We start from the raw sequence: 21,094 nt of genomic DNA, 5'->3' as shown, positions 1-21,094 counted from the left end.
GAGGTTTTCAGTTGGGAAAACTGCCAAGAATGGAATGGGAAATATACCCAAAAGCCCAGATATGGGGAATGTGGCCTTTGGGGGCCTTGTTTCATCTGGGCTAGGAGGCCTTCAACAAAATGCTTCTTTCTTTTGGTGGAAGCTGACATTTGGGAGTCCACCTGGAGAACCTGTCCATGCGGTTGTTATGTAGCTGTCCCATGTTCTCCCATCAGAAAATTCTAAAAGGGTCCATGAATAATGACAACACAAAGGACATTGGTTTTACTGCTCTTTCTCAACAACATCAACAAATTCCAAGATATCAAGATGAAAGGCTTTGCTCTTTAACTAAAGAGGTCTTGTGGGATGTTGCATTTAAGTCAGTGTTGACTTCTGGTGACTGCCTGAACAAGTCCCTGCAGTTTTCTTCGCAAGATTCTGGAAGTGGTTTGCTTTGCCTGGTTTACCAGCAGGCTAGAAACCAGATTTCTAGGCCTTTGTTAGGGATGAAAACCAGGGAAGGCTTTTGGCCAATCACAGGAAAAAACAGGAGGTAGAATATTAGGTATGTTTGCCACCTTGTGTTATTTATAAAAATAATAAAAGCAGAATTAAAAGGGTTAAAAGAAAGTGACTGGCCCAAGATCACCTAGTTGGATTTGTTCCTAAAGCAGGACTATAACTCACAGTGTCCCAGTTTCTAGTCTGCTGCCTTAACCACTATTCCAAAGTGGCTCTTTAACTATAGCTATGTTTTAAAATAAAGTGAAACATTTAATCACCAATGTACAAATTCTGTAGCTTAATAACATTTTGGGATGTATAGTAAATGTGCTTACCCAACAGAGGAAAATTACTGCTTCATTTTATTTGTAATTGGTTGCAATAAAGTTTAAACACAGAATTCCCATCCCCATCTCCAGCTTAAAGAATAGGTAAGTTTTTTTTTTTTAAAAAAAGCAATTCCTTAGGCTCAACTTTTAAACACAGACATTCTGGAAAAAATGTGCAGTTTTTAAAGCTGCTTCCTTGGCTGTCATGCAAGAAGCCTTTTTATAAATGTGGCCAGAGATGCCACCGGTCCCTCATCAAAGCAAGGCTGTTTGTAACAACTGTCTCAAGAGTTCTCGCTGGCTTAATGAGCTGGTAGCTGCCTGTGCTGGAAAGACAGGCAATCATATGTGTCTTTATCTCTTCATTAATCTTCACTATTCTCAAGCTGCTCTTCTCTGGCAATTCTTCGCATGGGCTCTCCCACAACTGACACAAGTTGTGATAAATAAAATACAGGAGTTCCAGGGCTCGGCTGTATCCTCATTAAAGACTAATAATGAATCTAAAATCTAAGCCACATACCCTGAGAGGAGATTTCAACATAATAGGGCAGTTTTGTCTTTCCCCTGTGTCACTTGAGAATTCAGTACCTTCCGAAACCTGATCTGCAGAGATGTATTCACTTTGACAAGGTATTTGTCACACAGAGCTTGCATTAACAAAGCTAAGGCACATTCATTTAGGCACAGCTTCTATTTGGCCTTCTTTTGAGTTATGATAAGAAGCTTGGTGAAAATACACATTTGCTCCAGAGCCTATGTAGAACTCCATTTTAAATTTCCTTGGAAAAACTTAATGCATATGGCTGATATATGGTTAAAAATGGAACTTTGATTACTTTCATTAACCACAAGTTCCTTATCTGAGTGTATAATATTGGTTATGCACTTCATATCATTAGGTAAACATTGTTTGATATGCAATGGTGGTCCAAGACCAGCGTTTATTGCATTTGCCAATCTGGTGCCCAAATACATTGAGCTGTAATGTCTAATATCTATGAGCATAGATGGTGGAGAATACTGCAGTCCATTGCATCTGGAGAGCACCTCTTTGAAGAAAATTACACTTGGCTGATCTTAAAAACCCAAGCAGTCATACCTGGTTACTATTTGGATCAGGAAATACCATGTTGTAGAGTGTTGTTGTTGTTAGTTGCGAAGTTGTGTCCAATCCATCACGACCCCATGGACAACGTTCTCCAGGCCTTCCTGTCCTCTACCATCCTCTGGAGTCCATTTAATCTCACGCCTACTGCTTCAGTGACTCCATCTAGCCACCTCGTTCTTTGTCGTCTCCTTCTTCTTTTGCCCTCAATCTTTCCCAGGATTAGGCTCTTCTCCAGTGAGTCCTTCCTTCTCATTAACCTAATGAGGCCGAAGTATTTGAATGTTGTAGAGTAGATGTAAGTAAATTATTTATCCAAATCAGATCTTTTAAGTTATTCTAATTTTTGGTGTACTCTGTAGGGAGATGTTCATGTACATTGATATCATTTTGGTGTTTGAAGTCTGCGTTAAATATGGAACAATAATTGATAGAAACTGGGAAGTCATTCTCCTGCTACTTAATTTCAATTTCCTAGGCCAGGTTTTAGTTGAACTAGTTTTTTCTCCTTCGTTCCAACCTTGAATTCCAGTCTTCATACACATCACATTGTCAACCCCGTCTTCTGCCTCAGTGGTTGGAGCATAAACTTGGATAATCGTTATGTTGGAGTGTTCAACAAACTCTAATTGACCTTTCAATCATTGATAACATCATACAAAAGCATTGTCCTTTCTACATTCTTCCCATGAAAGCAATGCTATTCCTTTTTTTTTTTTCATGTCTTAAATGGTACACAGTATGATCTTCTGAAAGTCTCTATCTGTAGTCTGTTTCACTTTACTAATGACTAAGACAGTAATGGCAAACCTTTTTGGCACCGAGTGCCGAAAAGGGAGCGTGCACTCGTCAGGGCCGCAACCCGGAAGAGGAGCAGCCCAGGGTGCATGCGTACCCCCAAAAAATGAACTTTTGGTTTCCAGTACACCAGCTAGTCTTCCAATTACTGTCATGCTCACGCAGGAAAACGAAAGGCCAGCTCTTCCAGTTTCTGCAACTGCCGCACACACAAAGGCCAGCTGATTGTCGTGGGCCCATGCATGCCAGAAACCTGGAAGAGGAATTGGTGACATGGCTCTGGGTGTCACTTCGGGCACACATGTGATAGGTTTGCCATCACAGGACTAAGATGTTAATGTACAGTTGCTTCATTTCAGTGTTACGCTCTCCCATATTCATGCTTCTTATATTCCATGTTCCCACTATAACCCTATTTTGGCAGCTTTAGATTTTCTTTCATGCATAGAAAGGAATCAACCACTAGACTTCCCAAAGGTTTTAATTTATGCACATCATAAGCACCATTAGTACTCTCAAATATACTCAACTGCTCCTCAGTAGCATGTTTTACTATCATCAGATTTGAGAGGCCCATCATCTAGCATTATATCATCAATCACTTTAACTTGTCTATCCATAATGTTTTCGTAGTAAAATTAGGAATTTCTTATTATTGCCTTCTGCCATGCAGTATGAAATGGTGCCTTTGTCATTGTCACAAAACTGATCAGCATCTTCTTATTTATCAGCAGCATATTATTGCCTGCTTACTTTATCTGGGCACCTGGAATGAGTCTCCCTGCTGAAGATAGTACCAGCATTATTTGCTCATCCCTCCCAGGATTCCCAGCCCAACAAATGATGTGACAACATTACAAGATTTGGGAGGGTACAAAAGATCTGATGATAATAGTGACATTCCACTTTTTTACTATTGACAAGATCAATATATTGACATAGCCAAAAAATCACCAGGAGTCAAGCTCAATTCTTTTTAATATTTTTAGTACAAATCTGAAAAATTAGTTGTAGCAAGTTTGATCAAGATTGTTGGCTTTATTTACAAACTTGGTCTTCATCACTTTTGCCAGGTATAGATTTAGCCAAAACTGACTGTTGAATTGTTTAAAGTCACACTCTACCAAATACCTTCAGCAAACAAGTTTATATTATTAATAAATTCCATATGCTAAGTAGTAGACTTGGAAAAATTATGCATGGCTTCATCTTTATTATTGAACCCCGAGATTATTTTTTTAAAAAAGTAGAATATACAGAATATGTTAGCGAGAGTAATCTGTTATTTTTAACAATGGCATGTATAGTCTTTAAATTGGCAAACGAAATGTAGTAAAATTATATAGTAATTCCAACATTTAGCTTATGTAAGTTCTTATGAAATTCCTAACTACTTGTTTCATCCCAGTAATTATAGGGCAGGGCTGCTATCGCTTCCAAAAACTGGCAAAATCTGCTATTGATATTTACAGAACTGGAAACTATTAAAATAAACAAATAAATGGCACCTACAGTGTAGTAATTCAGAATTATGCATGTTTATTCTTTCAACCACGTGACGAAATTATGCTGAGACATCTGTTTGAGAAATACTAGCACCTAACATTTTGGCTGTTTCCTCACCAATTTGGATTTTTAGTAAACATGAAGAGAAGCTGTTGTTAGTATACTGGTGTGCTATTTGAAATTGTTTTCGTCTTTTCAGAAAAAGATGTATCTATAAAATGCATTTACTATACAACACATGGAATTCTGAATTACATTAAATAAGATTTGCATTAAAAAATGATCATATCCAACTGGGGCCCAATCATATAAACTCACAGACCAGTGGTAATGGACACATACACAAATACATATCCCTCCTTGACCATAGAAAGTGATCAATTATGTAGCCTAATCACTGTAAATTGCCTTACAAAAGGCAGAGACTGTGCAAGGTGGAGGTCGTGATTGCATACTGATAAAAGTGGCCCCTTCAATGAGAGAGAACATTTGCCAGTCAACTGATTTACTAGAATGAATTCAAGTGTTCATTCTCCATAATATCAGAATTTATTAGCAAGGTATCAGAGAAACATTTCCAATACTACAATTTTTTTTCTGTCTCAAAGAACCGTATTATCATTTGCTTAATCATAACAATTTTTCATGATTGTGCAAATCTACATATATACTCCACACATTTTTACTGTTTAAAGTAGTTGTTTTAAGTTTGGAATAATCAGCGTTCTCTCAATTAGCTTATGAATAGAACTAAGAAGTATTGTAATCCCATGCTAATAAACAAAGTCCAACTGAAACCTTATTTACTAAACTTCCTAATTCTGATCAATAATTAGGGTCATGTTAGCACCCCAACGCTATATGGTTAGTGTAAGCATCCGTGTTTGTGGACCTCATTATAATCTTTGTAGCCAACATTTCTGAACAGAAAAACACCAATCAAATACTTTATTCATATATATTTTAAAATAATATTTCTTTGTAATGAAGGTTAGGAAGAGGGGGCAGCCATGATATAACATAACTAGAATAATATCTTTCAATAAAGTATAAAGAAACTCTACTGTTGTTTTCTGTACGAGAAAGATTTCAGAGCCAATACTGAGATGAAAACTGTTTTAAAGCTACCATATATTTTGTATTTCTTGCTGATATTGCATGATACGATTAAAACAGAATTTTCATCTTTATGTTAATGAAGCACTGTACTAATTAAAATCAACACTGAGTGAACTTTCTATTTACATGCTTTCAGTTAGCCCAAGAGGAAGGAACTTTGCTTCAGAGCATATGTGAATCCTAGTGTTTCTATCATCCAGGTGCCATTTCTGACAGAACACATGTGCTCTGAACAGTTGGCAATGCACAAAAAATATGACTGCTGATACCCAGCTATAAAGGAGTCAGGAGAATGCTGAAAATAAATTTGCGCCGAAGTGGTGATGAGATGGGAATGATTTTTTTTTTTCCTGAGCAGAGAGATTTGATGTAGCCCCCATATAGATATGTTGAAATTAAAAATGAGTAATACATGACCATTTGATCTCTTCTTTCAGCTTCTCTTGAAAACACAAAGGTTTTATTTCTTACTACGGTGAAACTTTTTACTTTCCATAAAAAGATGTAGTAGAACATGAGTCAATGGTAGTTTGAGGTTGCCCTTTCTGTGAGACCATATTGCATAGTACCCATTCCATTTTTATTAGAGGGTTTGAAATAACTTTCCCTTGTTATTGATTCTGGTTTTTCTCACAAACAGCAGTATTCAAACATTGTTTAATTTGGTGTTTGGAAATACATTTAAATATATCGCACATCTCTGAGATCTTCTTGGTTTTGGTTTAATGTAACTATTATTCTAACAGAATCCCCAGTTGTTGTTTTTTCTAAAAGAAACTTTGAAGTCAAGGTAGCCATTGGAAATCGTTTTTAAAATACATAAATAAAAAGTACTTTGTTGACATCTGCACTTGCAGAGGTGCAACCAGCTTGGTAGAATTTTTGAACATGCATATTTCAATGGTTTCCACTTAAGTCAAAGGCCTTTTATTTGAATTAGACTGTGCTCTGTATTCTATTCCTAATAGACCTACTGTGAAAATTTTTGCTTTCTAGGGCTTTGCTACAGGGCTAATATGCAGGTTTTTTACATAATATTAACATCAATTATTGCATACTACAAAAAATAAACTTTTAAAAGATTCAAATGAAGGGGAATGTAGGCATGTGATTTTCTGTCCTATTAAAATCAAAAGTATATGAAATATGGTTTTGATACATGGTCCTATGGTACAAAGAGGAAGCCCTTATAATGTTGTAATGATAGAACTGTGCATAAGACGCTCACTTCCCGGCAAATCAATTTAACTTATAAAACGAAGTATGCTACAGGTAGTCCTCAACTTATGACTGGTCATTAAATGACCATTAGAAGTTATGATGATCAGCCGTGGTAGCGCAGTGGTTAGAATGCATTACTGCAGGCTAATCCTGACTACCAGGGGTTTAATCCTGACCGCCTCAAGGCTGACTCCGCCTTCCATCCTTCCAAGATCGGTAAAAGGTCCCTTTCTAGATCAGGACTCCCTACGCACAGTCACTCATGCCCTCATCACCTCTCGTCTGGACTATTGTAACGCTCTCTACATGGGGCTCCCCTTGAGGTGCACTCAGAGGCTCCAATTGGCACAGAGTGCGGCCGCGCGGGTGGTTATGAGAGCGATGTGGAGTTCCCATGTAACACCTCTCCTGCGCGAGCTGCACCGATGGTCTTCCGGGTGCGCTTCAAGGTTTTGGTCATCACCTTTAAAGCGCTCCATAGCTTAGGACCTGGTTATCTACAGGACCGCCTGCTACCACCAATAGCCTCCCACCGGCTAGTACGCTCCCAGAGAGAGGGGCTCCTCCGGGTGCCGTCGGCCAAACAATGTCGACTGGCGGGGAGAGCCTTCTCTGTGGGGGCACCTACGATCTGGAACGAGCTCGCCCCGGAGATACGGAGGATCCCGGATCTGCGCACCTTCCATCACGCGCTCAAGACTCTCTTATTTCATCAAGCTGGCCTGGCCTAAATCTTCTCCCCTTTTAAATGTAAATTTTAATTTGTTTTTAAATTATCGAGTATTTTAAATTTGTTTCAGCCAAATTATTTAATTTGTTTTTATTCTATTTTAAATTTTTGCATTTATGTGTTTTATTGTGGCTGTTCACCTTCCTGAGTCCTTCGGGAGAAGGGCGGTATAGAAATCCAATAAAATAAAAATAAAATAAAATAAATAAATAAATAAAATGAAGACCTAGCTTGTTGGGGGCAATATGCTGACTCTGTAAACCCCTTAGAGAGGGGTTGTAAAGCAATGTGAAGTGGTATATAAGTCTAAGTGCTATTGCTATGATGGACTTCCCCAGCATGTCTTATGATTCAGTTTTGCAGTTCCAATGGCCGCCACCCCCCCATCGGTCATATGATCACATTTTAGTTCTGGGTGACTGGCCTGCATGTGCAGCATCCCATAGTTACATCACCAATCACATGGCGATTTATGTTTTTAGCTTGAAATGCATTTAAACTGGCATTTTGCTAGAAACTGGTTTCTAGCAAAAAGTGCCCATTGGGTATAATAGGTTTGTTTAACAACAGCAGCATTCACTTAACAGCACCTGCAAAAACAGTCATAACATTGGGTGTAGTCACATAGTGACCACTTAAAAAGTGGCATGACTTACGACTCTAATTCTGTGCTCAATTACAATCGTAAATCAAGGACCAGCTATATACAGTTTTTAATCCAAAAAATATCATGCATGACTTACATACATTCAGCACACATAAATTCTTTTTGTGTTAGAGATAAGAATTAAAAACGTGCCGAATCACTCACAACAATTAGTCCAACCTGGAAGTAATAGAAATATGTGTACAGATTTCACAGATTATATTAGTTTGTGTTTGAGTCATATCTGTAATTTGTATTTGTTTGCCAAGCTCTAAGGAAATCTAATTCTTTTCACCCACATAATAACACTAATGAATATAGAAAATTGTTTTCTGGAATGAAATATTTCCAGCTTAAAAAAGAAAGGAGGAAAAAGGTCAACTTTAGCCAATAAACTACAGTTTGAAAAGGAGAAGAATCTCATTAATATCCATAAGACTGGCTGAGATAGTCTCAAGTGTATTATTAATTTCAGATTTGCAGGAACTGATTCCCATTTTGTCCACTTTCATGACGAGCAGCTGTTCATGGCTGAAGTCGACAAGAGTAATGCTTTTCTAGAAGAAATCTTCAAAAACAATTTGGCTAATTTCCATCCTTTTCCAGACCTAGGTCGTCTTCTTCAGAAAGATTAAAATAAAAGAAAGCATAACATGCCAATAAAAATACCAATATAGCCACAAGGATAAGGCTGACTTCCTGTATTAAAAAGAAAAGAAAAAAAAGAATTAAGCATCATTTTAAGTTAAGTAAGAGCTGATGTGATATTTACATTTATAAATATAAAGATTATAATCAGTAATAGCCAGTGAGATCCTCCAAATAGTTTTAACACAGACCATAATCCTGCAATTTAAAATATATGTTAAGTATTGTATTGAAAGTTTTTTGTTTTTAATCTCGTATCCAAGAGAATCATAACACATGGCAATATCTATCTGGATAGAAGATTATGAGCAAATTTAAGAACAATCCTGAAAGAAGGCAATGGCAAACCATATCTGTATTGCTATCAAGTAAACTAACTTAATACATCTACATAATCAGAAGATTTGAGGGAGTTTTTGTTTTTACTCTGAAGCCTACATCTTAACACAATATTATTTTGAAACAGCTACTTTTTTCCCAATATTTTCTAGACCAAAGCTATGAAATTGGTTAGCAAAGCTGGGAGATTGGTTAGTAACTCTTGAAAATACAGTCAGTGGTGAGGGATTTGAGGTGTTATACTTCAGCACAAAACTATTTCAGATTATGGTTTCCAACCTGTTCTAGACTATAAAATGACATATCATAAACACACCTGAAATATTATGTGGAGATCTGGAGAAACATAAGTCAGATGGGGAATTTAGTTCTTCCTGCCACAATCTTAATGAAACTCATTTCTCACCTCCCACTAGACACACAATTTGTCAGAGGATGCTGTTTCAAACTGGAATAAAAGCTCTTATTATTGCCCTCATTGTGGTTTCAGTCTTGCTTATTCTCTACAGAGTGGTTATACAGTTATATTAGGGGTCAGCAATGTTTTCTATTGGTGGGCATCAACATGATTTCACATATGCATAAGAGGCTATGTAGTGTACTAGTTACAGTACTAGTCCGGACTAAGTAGACCCAAGTTCTATTCCGCATTTAGGCACGGAAATCAGCTGGATGACTTTGGACCAATCAATCCCGATTCTTCGGTTCTTACTGAATGGTGGGGAATTCCCCGTCATTCAGCCAAAACCGAAGAAGCTTCTTGCATGAGAAGCGAAACATTTCAAGGAAAAACAAAGAAAGTTTATTTGCCTCTTGAAAAAGCACCTTTGGGACATGCATTCTGCAGGGGACTGATTCATGTTGATGTGTGTGTGTGTACAAGCATACATGGAATATATACACACATATGATAGTTTTGGTTAAGTAATTGTTTAGCCTAGAAAGTTTCCTTCTGAAAAATGTTTTCAACAATGGGCAATCATTCTAATTTGTGAGAGGCAGAATTCACAGAAGACTTTAGGCTCATTTAATATTTCATGCCATCCAGTCATAAAAGAATATAGCTCTTTAAATTCTCTCAGCTTTAAAAAGCAACTTGCCTACTGTGTGCAAAACAACTGAAATCCATAATAGGTACGTAAAACTTGTTGAAAGATATGAACTTTATGGAGGGTATAATTATTACTCAGGTCTCAAATTTGCAGCATGAAGCACTTGAGAAGACACCATATGCAATTTTTAAATAAAATAAATCACCATTTTATCAATAATGGTTTAGATAAAGTAACAAGAGGAGGAGAAAAGAGATAAATGGGATTTGGAAACAGATTTCTTCTGCATTACATAAATCAGAATGGACTGAATGATTTTTTCAAAGCAATGATTTTCTTTTCATGAACATTAAAAAACTTAAAAGGATGAACATTGTTCTAAAGAGTTAAATTTCTGTCAAGCCCTGAGAATGGGGAGATCTGCTGGCTGATCTGACATGTTTTTCTGTAACATACTTTACTCACATTTACAAGAATCCATTTTATATTTTTGCAGTATTTTAAATGCATAATTCAGTATATGCCATTTACACACTTTTTGGATATAGCTTCCTTGGGCTAAGGTTCTTTGTGGATTATCATTCTGCAGATAGCCCAAATTTTCTTTTCCACACAAATAATTTGACTCATGAACTCTTTTTTTAAAAAAACCTATTTACGGTATATTGCTGGTGTTCTACTACCAATCTCCATTTTTTGTAAAGAATGTAAGAAGGCTATTTTAATCTTCAGTATCATCTTCTGGTTTCATCTAATAGAAGTAAAAACACAGATCATCTCCAAAATTATTCTAGTAAACCAAAACGGCAGATCATCCAGCATCTCAGGAAAACACAATGCATGAATGGCATGCAACTACAAGCTTCTTCTGCTCAGGAACAGATAATGAGATCCTACTATCTCCCTGGATATTATAGTTTCTACTGTGCCTGCTTTTCCCATTTCATTTTGCCTAGTAGCTGGCTTTCTCCCTAGGCTAAACTAGCTTCAAAATTGGACCCAGTTGATTAATGCCTTTGTTATTATGTATTTCTCTCATTATATTAAACCTCACCAAAATCCCATTGTGCACTGAACTCCTCTGAAAATTATAGGAAATGCCATTCCTTTTCCACTGGTGTTTTTAAACTGAGAACTAGAATGTCATCAGAATTTCTTACTAAAAAAATAAAGTCAGTTTGTTGACTTCACCTTGCAGCACGGTACTCCATGCTTTTTATTCCTTTTTTAAAAAAATGTTTATTGAAATTTTTAAACAGAATTAAAAACTACAAACGTTGAATTAAAGAAGAATAAAGAAAAGTAATAAGAAATGAAAAAAATACAGAGAAGAAAAACTAGAAAAGGAGAGAGGAGGGGAGGGGAGGAGAGGGGAGGAGAGGGGAGGGGAGGGGAGGGGAGGGGAGGGGAGGGGAGAAGAGAAGAGAAGAGAAGAGAAGAGAAGAGAAGAGAAGAGAAGAGAAGAGAAGAGAAGAGAAGAGAAGAGAAGAGAAGAGACAGAAAAGGAAGATTCTAAAGGCTTCTGATCTTCTTGAAAGTGGTTATAGATACTGTACCTTTTTATTTTACTCTCTCTCTCTCTCTCTCTCTATGGTTACATCATAATTTCTTTCTGTAAGCTATCTTTTTAGATCTTACCATAAATCACAACTTTATTTTTTTCTTTTTTTCAACAAAGTCCATAAGGGGTTTCCAGTTACTAATAAATACAATTATTGATCTTTTTCTAATCAAACAAGTTAATTTTGCCATCTCTGCTAGTTCGGTCATCTTCACAGACCAACCATCCAACATGTATTTCAGAGTCTTTCCATTTTTGCACATATAACATTTTCACAGCAATAATCTTATATAAACATAATTTTCCATGGTTCTTTTCTAACTGACTGTTATTAAGCCAGCAAAAAAAGGTTCTGATTTTAGTTGACCATTGATTGATAAAAAGTTTTCTATCATTATATGCAGGGGTGGTATTCGCAAATGTGAGCGCGCATGTGCAGAGCGTTCCACCTACAGAGCGTTCTACCTATTCCATCTACACGCATGCACAGTGTTTCATGCATGCGCAGAGATAAAAAATGACATCAGGGCAGGTGGGCGGAGCCTTTCGCAGCCGCCATTACTGGTTCGTGCAATCCAGATAGAACCGGCTGAATTGCACCACTGTTTATATGTAACTAAATTGTGGGGTGCTGCAGGGGTCGGTCCTCTTGCCCCTCCTGTTCAACATTTATGTGAAGACGCTGGGTGAGATCATCTGTGGCTTTGGGGTGGAGTTCCATCAGTATGCTGATGACACTCAGTTGTACATCTCCACCCCAGACCACCCCAATGATGCCCTTGAAGTGATGTCCCGTGCCTGGAGGCCGTGCGGGCCTGGATGGGGAGAAACAGGCTCTGACTCAACCCTTCCAAGACCGAGTGGCTGTGGCGTCCGGTGTCCCAATATAGCCAGCTGGTGCCATCGCTGGTTATTGGGGGCGAGTCATTGGCCCCCACGGAGAGGGCTCGCAACTTGGGCGTCCTCCTGGATGCACGGCTGTCTTTAGAAGAGCATATGACGGCCGTGGCCAGGGGGGCTTTTTATCAGGTTCGCCTGATACGCCAGTTGCGTCCCTTTCTGGATTGGGACTCCTTACGCACGGTCACTCAAGCACTCGTCACTTCCCGCCTGGACTACTGCAATGCTCTCTACATGGGGCTTCCCTTGGGGTGCACCTGGAGGCTCCAACTGGTCCAGAATGCGGCCGTGCGGGGGATTATGGGAGCGACGGGGCACTCCCATGTGACACCCCTCCTGCGCGAGCTGCACTGGCTTCCCGTGGTCTTCTGGGTGCGCTTCAAGGTGTTGGTGATTACCTTTAAAGCGCTCCATGGCTTAGGGCCTGAGTATCTACGAGACCGCCTTCTGCCACCAATAGCCTCCCACCGGCCAGTACGCTCGCACAGAGAGGGCCTCCTCAGGGTGCCATTGGCCAGACAATGTCGGCTGGCGACCCCCAGGGGGAAAGCCTTCTCTGTGGCGGCACCTGCCCTTTGGAACGACCTACCCCCAGAGATACATAAGATCCCAGATCTCCGGACTTTTCGTCGGGCCCTTAAAACTCACTTATTTCATCTAGCCGGGCTGGCTTGATCCCATCTTTCGGTTTTAATTCGTAATTGATTTTATTGGGGTGTTTTTAAATTGTGGGCCGAAACTATTTAATATCTTTTTAAATTGTTTTAAATTTTGTATGCTATGTTTTTACCTTGGCTGTTCACCGCCCTGAGTCCTGCTGGAGAAGGGCAGTATAAAAATCAAATAAATAAATAAATAACTGAACCCCAAAATTTCTGGCTTTTTTATAAGTCCACCATGATGTTAAAATGACTCATCATGTTGTCCACATTTCCAACTTAAATCTGAAGTACCTTTATACATTTTAGACAATTTTCCTAGAGTCAAACACCACTGGTACATTACTTTCTAAAAAAATTTCTGTTAAGTTATAACACAATATAAATGTTAATCCTTTTAATCACATATTTTCACGGTGTTCAATCAATATGTTATGTTCAAAGTTCTTAGTCCATCTTCTCATAGAGTCTTCCGCTTGTTTTTCTTCCATTTCAAGTTTCAATAAAGGTTTATGCATGTCAGCATAATTACATGTTTTCTGTTCTCAGATGTTAGCAGTAAATCTTAACCATTTAATGTTTCCTATGACGATTCCTAAGCATGTTCCTGATCTTTGCAACAGCCTTTATCAAGCTGATGCCCTCCAGTTGTAGAAATTCCAGTTTCTTGGATCAGTGGATATGTTAAGCATTCTTAGACGTTTAAGAAAATCCATTGGCTTGTCTCCCATATCACATTAAGCCATAGTTACTCAACCACGGCTTTCAATATAAGTTACAACTACTTGGGTTTGCTCAACATATGCCAAAAATAAACAAATTATACTTTGGCTTAGTGCAAATGTGCATGAGGTCATTATGTTAAAGCAGATGAGGTGTTTAACAAAACATCTTGTGAGACATGGCAAGAAACTGTTCATTTCTAAACTTGGAGAAATTATCAATGATGGCCACGGTTTGGATGCAGGTGTGATTTTTGTTGAAGAGCTAAAAACAATACCCATGAAACTAGCATTTTAATACTGAAACTATCAACACACGAATAGTTCATAATATGTATCAAAAAGCATATAAATACAGCAATCAAACAGTCATCCTTCTTCAGGAAGAGTAAAAAATAGTGGATATTTATTGCTCACAAGTTGCTACATTGACATTATCAACATAGATAAAAATCACTCTTTGGGGAAATTAACAAAGTATTAAATGGCAATGACTAAATGAAACTTTTTTATTTTCAAGCCTACATGAAAATGGCAGGCAATCAAAATATACCAGAGTAAACTAATTAACATGCTAGAGATGAAATCAAAAGTATCACACTGGGGTTGATTTAGAAAAGTTTAAGGCCATACACTCAGGGGGAAAAAAATCAAACTTTTGCAAACTTTTGTAAACCTACTTCAAGTGCCAGGGAAATCAGGAGATCCAGGCAGTTCAAATGGGTATAAAGATTTATTGTAAGATTAAGCTGTCTACAAGAATCTGAACTACTAATGGTCAAGCAATTTGGTGGGAGATAAGAATTCACAATGGGCTGGACTTAGATCTCTTGTGAGCACGAAGGGATTCATGGTTGATTACGTGCTTGACCCCTCCTTTGGGTTCAGCCTGGTTATCTCCTACACCTACATTCCTAATGAAAATTCAATCACCGCAATAAACAAAGTAAATGTTGAAAGAATGTTTCACTGAGTATTTTCTGAAATGTAATGAAATTAGAGTTCCATTTTGAACAATAATAGATCATCCAATGTAGCAATACCTAGCATTTCCTACAGCTGCCAAAAAAGCTAATGCAGTCCTTGGCTGCATCAAATGAGAGATAGTACTGAGGCCATACTTGGAATTCTGCATCCAATTCTGGCCATCAAAATACAAAAAAGATGCCGAGATCCTAGAAAGAGTGCAGAGAAGAGCGACTAAATAATAAGGATAAATCGTTCAAGGAATTGTTAAGGGATCTAGGTATATGCTTAGCCTAATGAAGAAAATAATTAGCGGTGACATGATAACTGTCTTCCAGTACACAAAGGGTTGCCACAGAGAGGTAGAGATTAAATTATTCTCCAAAGCTCCTAAGGGAAGGACAAAAAGCAATGGGTGGAAGTTCATTAAAAAGAGATCCAACTTGGAATAAGGAGAAACTTCCTGACAGTGAGAACAATTAACAAATGGAACAGTTTGTGTCCAGGAGTTGTGGGTGCACCATTGCTGAAGGTTTTCAAGAAAAGATTGGACAATGACATAAAGTCTCCTGCCATGGGCAGGGATTGGACTAGAAGACCTCCAAGGTTCCTTCCAGCCCTATGATTCTATGACATAATGACTAGAATGACTTTAACCCCATACAGACAACTTCTCTGTAAATCTTAGTGAAGTCAATGGGATTTAGATTTCATTAAATAAATCAATAAGATGTACAGATGGGACAATATTTATTTTCATCTACTATAACTCATAAGTTACTTTAAAACAAGGATGTTTATCAATTATGTGCATGTTGATCCCAAAAATATGTTTCATAAAATTCAGTGATTGACTCTCAAACAAAACTACAGTGGGGTTTTTTTTTTTTTTGGTAATTGTAGTTTGTTGGGTGGCTTAAGTCAATGAATATATTAGATTCTAGAATTCAGTTTTAATTAGCAGTGCCATAAACTAATTCTCAAACAAAACATCAATGTCATAAACAATCTCTAAAGAACAATATTCACCCAACACTTTTTTCTGGAGAAATGGAATTCAATATTTATTGGATATTGATGTAAAAACTAGTCATACCTTTATGCCTGGTGCAGTTTTTTTGGCCTCTGCTTTCAGTCTTGCTGCTTTTAACATTGGTTTGTTTTTCTTATAATCTTGTTTTCCTGTTGAGGAAGGGGTATAGGTATCACTGAATGCCCTCCAGAGTAAATGAGGGACAATAATTTAATGACTGTGGAGTATCCCAAAAAAGACACAATTGCTATCTTTAATAGCCACAAAGAGCTAGTTGGAACCACACTGAAATATTTGCTTAAATGGGGGTTACATGAGACTCTAGTCTGAAACAATTTATTATTTTGTGCTTGGGATGATCACATACAATTCTAAAACACTGCTGCCATAACATACCACATTGTCATGCCAATTCCAGTCATAATCAAAATGCATAAAATGTTTCCATGCAGTGAGGTTAATTTATTAAATTACATTTTGAGGCCACCCAATTGTTTAATAACTCTGGCTCGCTTGCAATTAAAAAAGAAAAACAATATATATAGAAAAAATTACAGCAGACTGGAAGTTATCTACACTACCAATAAAAAAACCTCAAGATCATGGAGAGACCATAATCATTCTTTTCCAAGACCCATGGAAAAAAACCAAATTGTCATTAGGATGGGAGTCACACAAATCTCTGGGGATCTGGGGGGGATGTAACTTCACAGCAGGGATGGGCAGCTATGGTAACTTTATGACCTGTGAACTTCAACTCCCAGAATCCCTGAGCCATCCATCCAGAGGGTAGCACACTTTATCTGTTTGCCATGAAAAACTACTCTTTGGAAATAACTCTACTGTATATAAAAGATGATTATCCCCACTCCCATATTCAGTCCTTAAAATAAGATGCATTCGTCCTTAGTAATGATAGGTTTTGACAACTTATAGCAGTTTGCTTTTCTGCCTTAGCAGAGTCAGATTAGCAGAAAGCTACACTTTATAAAGTTGTTGTTTAGGCTACAATCATAGGCAAATATATTGACAATAAGTGCCATGCCAAGTATTTGTTAGACTCAAGTTTAACAATGGTAATATACCATTTGGGGCAAGAAATGGGAGATCAGCAAAAGGTATCAGAAAAATCTATTTCATAATATGCTTTGATACTGCGGAGAGCTATTTGTCATTTTTTTAAAAAAAAGATTTTCCCATGAATCTACTCTTCAGAATTCTTACATTATATAAAAAAAGTGTCCTACTCCACAATGAACGCAAATTTAAATGTCATTTCTGCAAATCTACCCTATCAAATGCTAGTCTGTGTTTTTCTTGATTGCTAGTTCCTTTCCCTTCAGCTTTTTTTAAAACCAGCTTGAACTTCTGATATCTTCCTTTTAACTAGGGCTGTAATTTATTTTGGATGTTCCTAAGCATTATTTTGCTAGTATATGAAATGAAAGTTATTGTACGATAGTTTGCAGACTGTTATGTCTCCTTTCTTTGATATAGATGTATAGGTTAACCTGTTCTAATATGTTCTCCAGTGGTGGTTCTCCAGATTTGCTGACATACTTTGGGTTAGAGTCTCTTAGTATTCATCCTTAACAATTTCCTTGATTTAATTCCACAGTTCCTTTGGATCTCCATCAATGATAAAATATTTGGATGTGCACAATCTGGCAAGTCATTCCAAGGCCATAGAGTTCAATGATCTTTTCTCATTATTTCCAACTGGCATTCCATTCTCCAGCCACAACAAGGACAACTATGGTAGCTTATTATTTATTTAGTATATGATGACAGCATGACAAAAGAGGAGTAAACATACACACACACTCTACATAAGTATATACAAAACTTCTATGGGGATACAGCATGATCTCGTAACTGGATGTCCAATTCAGCTATCCTAGTATTGCTTCGTGCAGATCTTCTAGGGAACACACAGTCGGCAATCTTGCACAATATGTTTAATAGTTTGCGATTCAGCACCACAACTGCAATAAGGACAACTATGGTAGCTTGTACATTCTTTCAAATCATATTGAACTTACAGTAACTATAAAAGCTGTCAGCCTCTTATGCTTCGGTGGTTGAAGCATAAACTTGAATATAATCACCATCTTATTAAAGGGTAGTTCATCAAGTGTAATTGGTATTATTTCACCATTGACCCCACCTAAGTACCGTCCTTTTTTCCTATAAAAGCAACATATCTTCTTTGTGTTCCAAGTAATAAACAGTATGATTTTCTGAATGAAAGCTTCCAATTGCAGTCCATTTCTATTCACTAATGCCTAATATGCCAATGTGTAGCTGATTCATTTCATTTTTCATTGTCTGAGCTTTCCCATGTTCATGCTTCTTACATTCCACATCCCCACAGTAATTCTATCTCTGCAGCTATTGATGTTCTTTTCCCGCAAAGCAACATCAGCAACTAGATACTCCAAAAGCTTTTCTCTAGCTGTGTTACAAATACCACAGGTTCCTCAGGTGCTCCTCAGTAGCATGTTGAGTGCCATCCAATGATGATGGTGGGCCCATCATGCAGCAACATATTGTCAGCCAGTTTATCTTATTTAGCCATGTGATTTTTCCTATTATCACTTAAGGTCATCCATTTTCAACATATTCCTTTATCTGCGTCTCAATATAGATGCCTACTTGCTTTATTTGACCATTTGGGATAACTTTCACACCTTGGGTGAGTCTGAGGAGTTCTTGGCGCTACTTCCACAAATTCATTGCTCATTCTTCTCAGGAAGACTGTCCCCATGACAATGAGGTAGCATAGCAAGAGTTGAGGGGAACTGCTTTTTAATGAACCTTAATTTTGTTGTCAAGAAACTAATGGTTTAAATATTTAGTTTAAGTTATGGTTTTAATATGTATTTTATCCAGCCACTTTTAGTTCACATTTTTAGATATAGGATTTTTAAGCCTTCTTGAAATAAATGTTTAGTCTAAAGGCAACATGTAAACATAATTTAAAAAAAACAACAACAACTAGCACCTGGTTTATCATTATACTGATCTGCAGGTCTATCTATAATCATCAAAAATTATTTTGCTCTTTCACGAAAAACCCTTAAATAAGGTGGTGTTAGGAGGGATATTTGAATCAGCCCTAAAGCAATATACCTTCTTTTTCCATTAAGTAGAAAGCTATAAAACAAAGTACCTTCTTCTTCCAGTAAATCATTCATCTTCGAAGCAATTATGCAGTAGAAAACAATGATATGTAGGAATAATTTCTGCAGCAATAAATTTAAATGCAGATAAAAATAGTTTGGGCTGAAGCACAAGGTCTAAGGACAATTACGTGCATTGGATGCACATCAGATCCATCTGAGGAGAAGTAATACAAGATTTTAATCGGTACCATTATGTCTTAAGAAGAATCAGTTGCTTTCAACAAAAGGTTATTGATGTGTTGCATGACTATGTCCAAGTATCCAGAAAGAGCCCATTAATCAGGGCAACATATCAGTAAATGGTTTCAGGTAGTCTGCTGAAATAAATTTTATGTTCTCTATTATTATTTCCTAAATCTGACTGTGAATCAATTTATAATTGGCAATATATGCAGACGGAATTTAAAGTCAGCGTTAACAACTTGAATCTACATTTGCGGCAAACATCATTATGAAGAACTGAAACCACCTTTACTGTAAACAATCTATTTTTATGGTGAATCTACAGCTGGTAAATCTCAAAAACAAAGCATCTGTGATTAATTTTTTTTTCACTTTCCTTTTTAAGTATTAAAATCAGAAGAGAGAATACAAGTTTGAATCAATTGTGTGCAAAAATTTACAAAAGACATAATGAAAGATAAAAGAAAAATAGTAACTTCCTTTAAATATTTGACTCATCCTTTTTTAAAACAAAAAATAAAAATCCCTAGCTAGCCACCTGCATGGCAAAGCTACCAGATGAATCCAAAAGATTGCCAACCAAAATATTTAGCTTATACAAGCAATGCAAACGCATTTGAAAGTTCTTCAAACTATACATTTGTTAGATCAGTGTTTCTCACTTGATGATCTCCAGAGGTATCCAACTGAATTTGTGATCATTTTCATTCATCTGGGCTAATCAGGTAAATGAAAGTGATAGTAGTTAAATGTGCAAAGTACAGGTAGTCCTTGAGTTGTGACCATAATGGAGAGTCTACCCATCGTGCTCTAATTAGTGATGGTCATTTAGGGGACTGGCTTGTCTTGATTTTTACAACTTTTTTGCAGCGGTCATTGAGTGTGTACCAATGTTGTCAAGCAAATCAATAGTTGCTTATGGGTCAGTTTTGCCAAAAACCGGCAAAATCGTCATAAAACATACTTATGTGATCGTGGGCCATTGCAAATGGCCATACATGTGGCCTGGTTGATGAGCTCCCGAAGTGCAGTCATGTGACTGCAAGTGAGGGTTACCATTGGAACTTCTAATCTGGGTTGTAAGTACCCACCCAAACAGATCCATCAGAACTTTGAATGGTGGCTAAGTGACCAGTCAAAAGTCAAGGACTACCAGTGCATAACTACTAAACCACATGCTGTTATGTCTGTCTAACTAACAGATAACCTCACCCCACAAACCACTTTTCAGTCAGTAGTTCCACTGAATTTTCCAGTCCCCCACTTCTCCAGAGTCCACTGGCTAGACTGCAGAACTATGAATGCCACACACTGCTAAATCAAGTATTTATGTAATCTTCCAATATTACAGTACAACTGTACATAGAAGTAGAGGAACAAGATCTGTCTAGCCATATATGCTACTGAGTCAGCTTCAACTACTAAGTGTGAACAGGGACATCCGGAAGGAGTCAAAAAAAAGTCAAGATGGTGGTAATGCATTAATTTTTCTCATTCATTTTGTTAATTTACATAAATATTTGCATTTTTGACTAGATGTATAAATACATACAACAAAATTTGAAGAATTGCATGTTTTGAGTGATAAATGCATTTTGATTGAAGTATTTGTTCAAATTGGGCTTTTAAATGCCTGGCTGGTTTTTACTCTACTGATCATTACCCAGAGTTGCAACTGGTGAGATGGTCAGCTATATAAATCAATTTAATAAATAAATGCAAACTAAGCATACTCTGCCTGTCCCCCAGCTCTATATCATTGCATATATTTCCACTCCAAAAAACAGAGTTAAGAAATATGATCAAGTGCCTTGATACCTTGCCATCACTTTTCACTTATTAGCCTGCTATGATTATTCACATTGTGGTCTTTGTAGGGATCAAACTTGTTCAACAGTTTAGC

The 21,094-nt window shown here is 37.3% G+C and overlaps 1 protein-coding gene across 4 annotated transcripts in view; it reads right to left on the bottom strand.

Moving 5' to 3' along the window:
• Positions 1-3,681: 3,681 nt before the first annotated feature.
• Positions 3,682-21,094, bottom strand: part of TRIQK (triple QxxK/R motif containing) — a 61,214-nt gene continuing 43,801 nt past the window's right edge. For all 4 annotated transcript variants that reach the window (XM_070942129.1, XM_070942127.1, XM_070942131.1 and 1 more), the window contains 2 exons: positions 15,887-15,972; positions 3,682-8,642 (listed from right to left, as the gene is read on the bottom strand). In XM_070942129.1, coding sequence (XP_070798230.1) covers positions 8,529-8,642; positions 15,887-15,972 — 200 coding nt within the window. In that variant the 3' untranslated portion in view covers positions 3,682-8,528. The remainder of the gene's footprint in view (positions 8,643-15,886; positions 15,973-21,094) is intronic.

This window comes from Pituophis catenifer, unplaced genomic scaffold (genome assembly GCF_029215685.1).
Source record: "Pituophis catenifer annectens isolate HBS135680 unplaced genomic scaffold, rPitCat1.0.hap2 SCAF_3, whole genome shotgun sequence".
Taxonomy (NCBI): domain Eukaryota; kingdom Metazoa; phylum Chordata; class Lepidosauria; order Squamata; family Colubridae; genus Pituophis; species Pituophis catenifer.
This window is presented reverse-complemented; position numbering and strand designations above follow the sequence as displayed.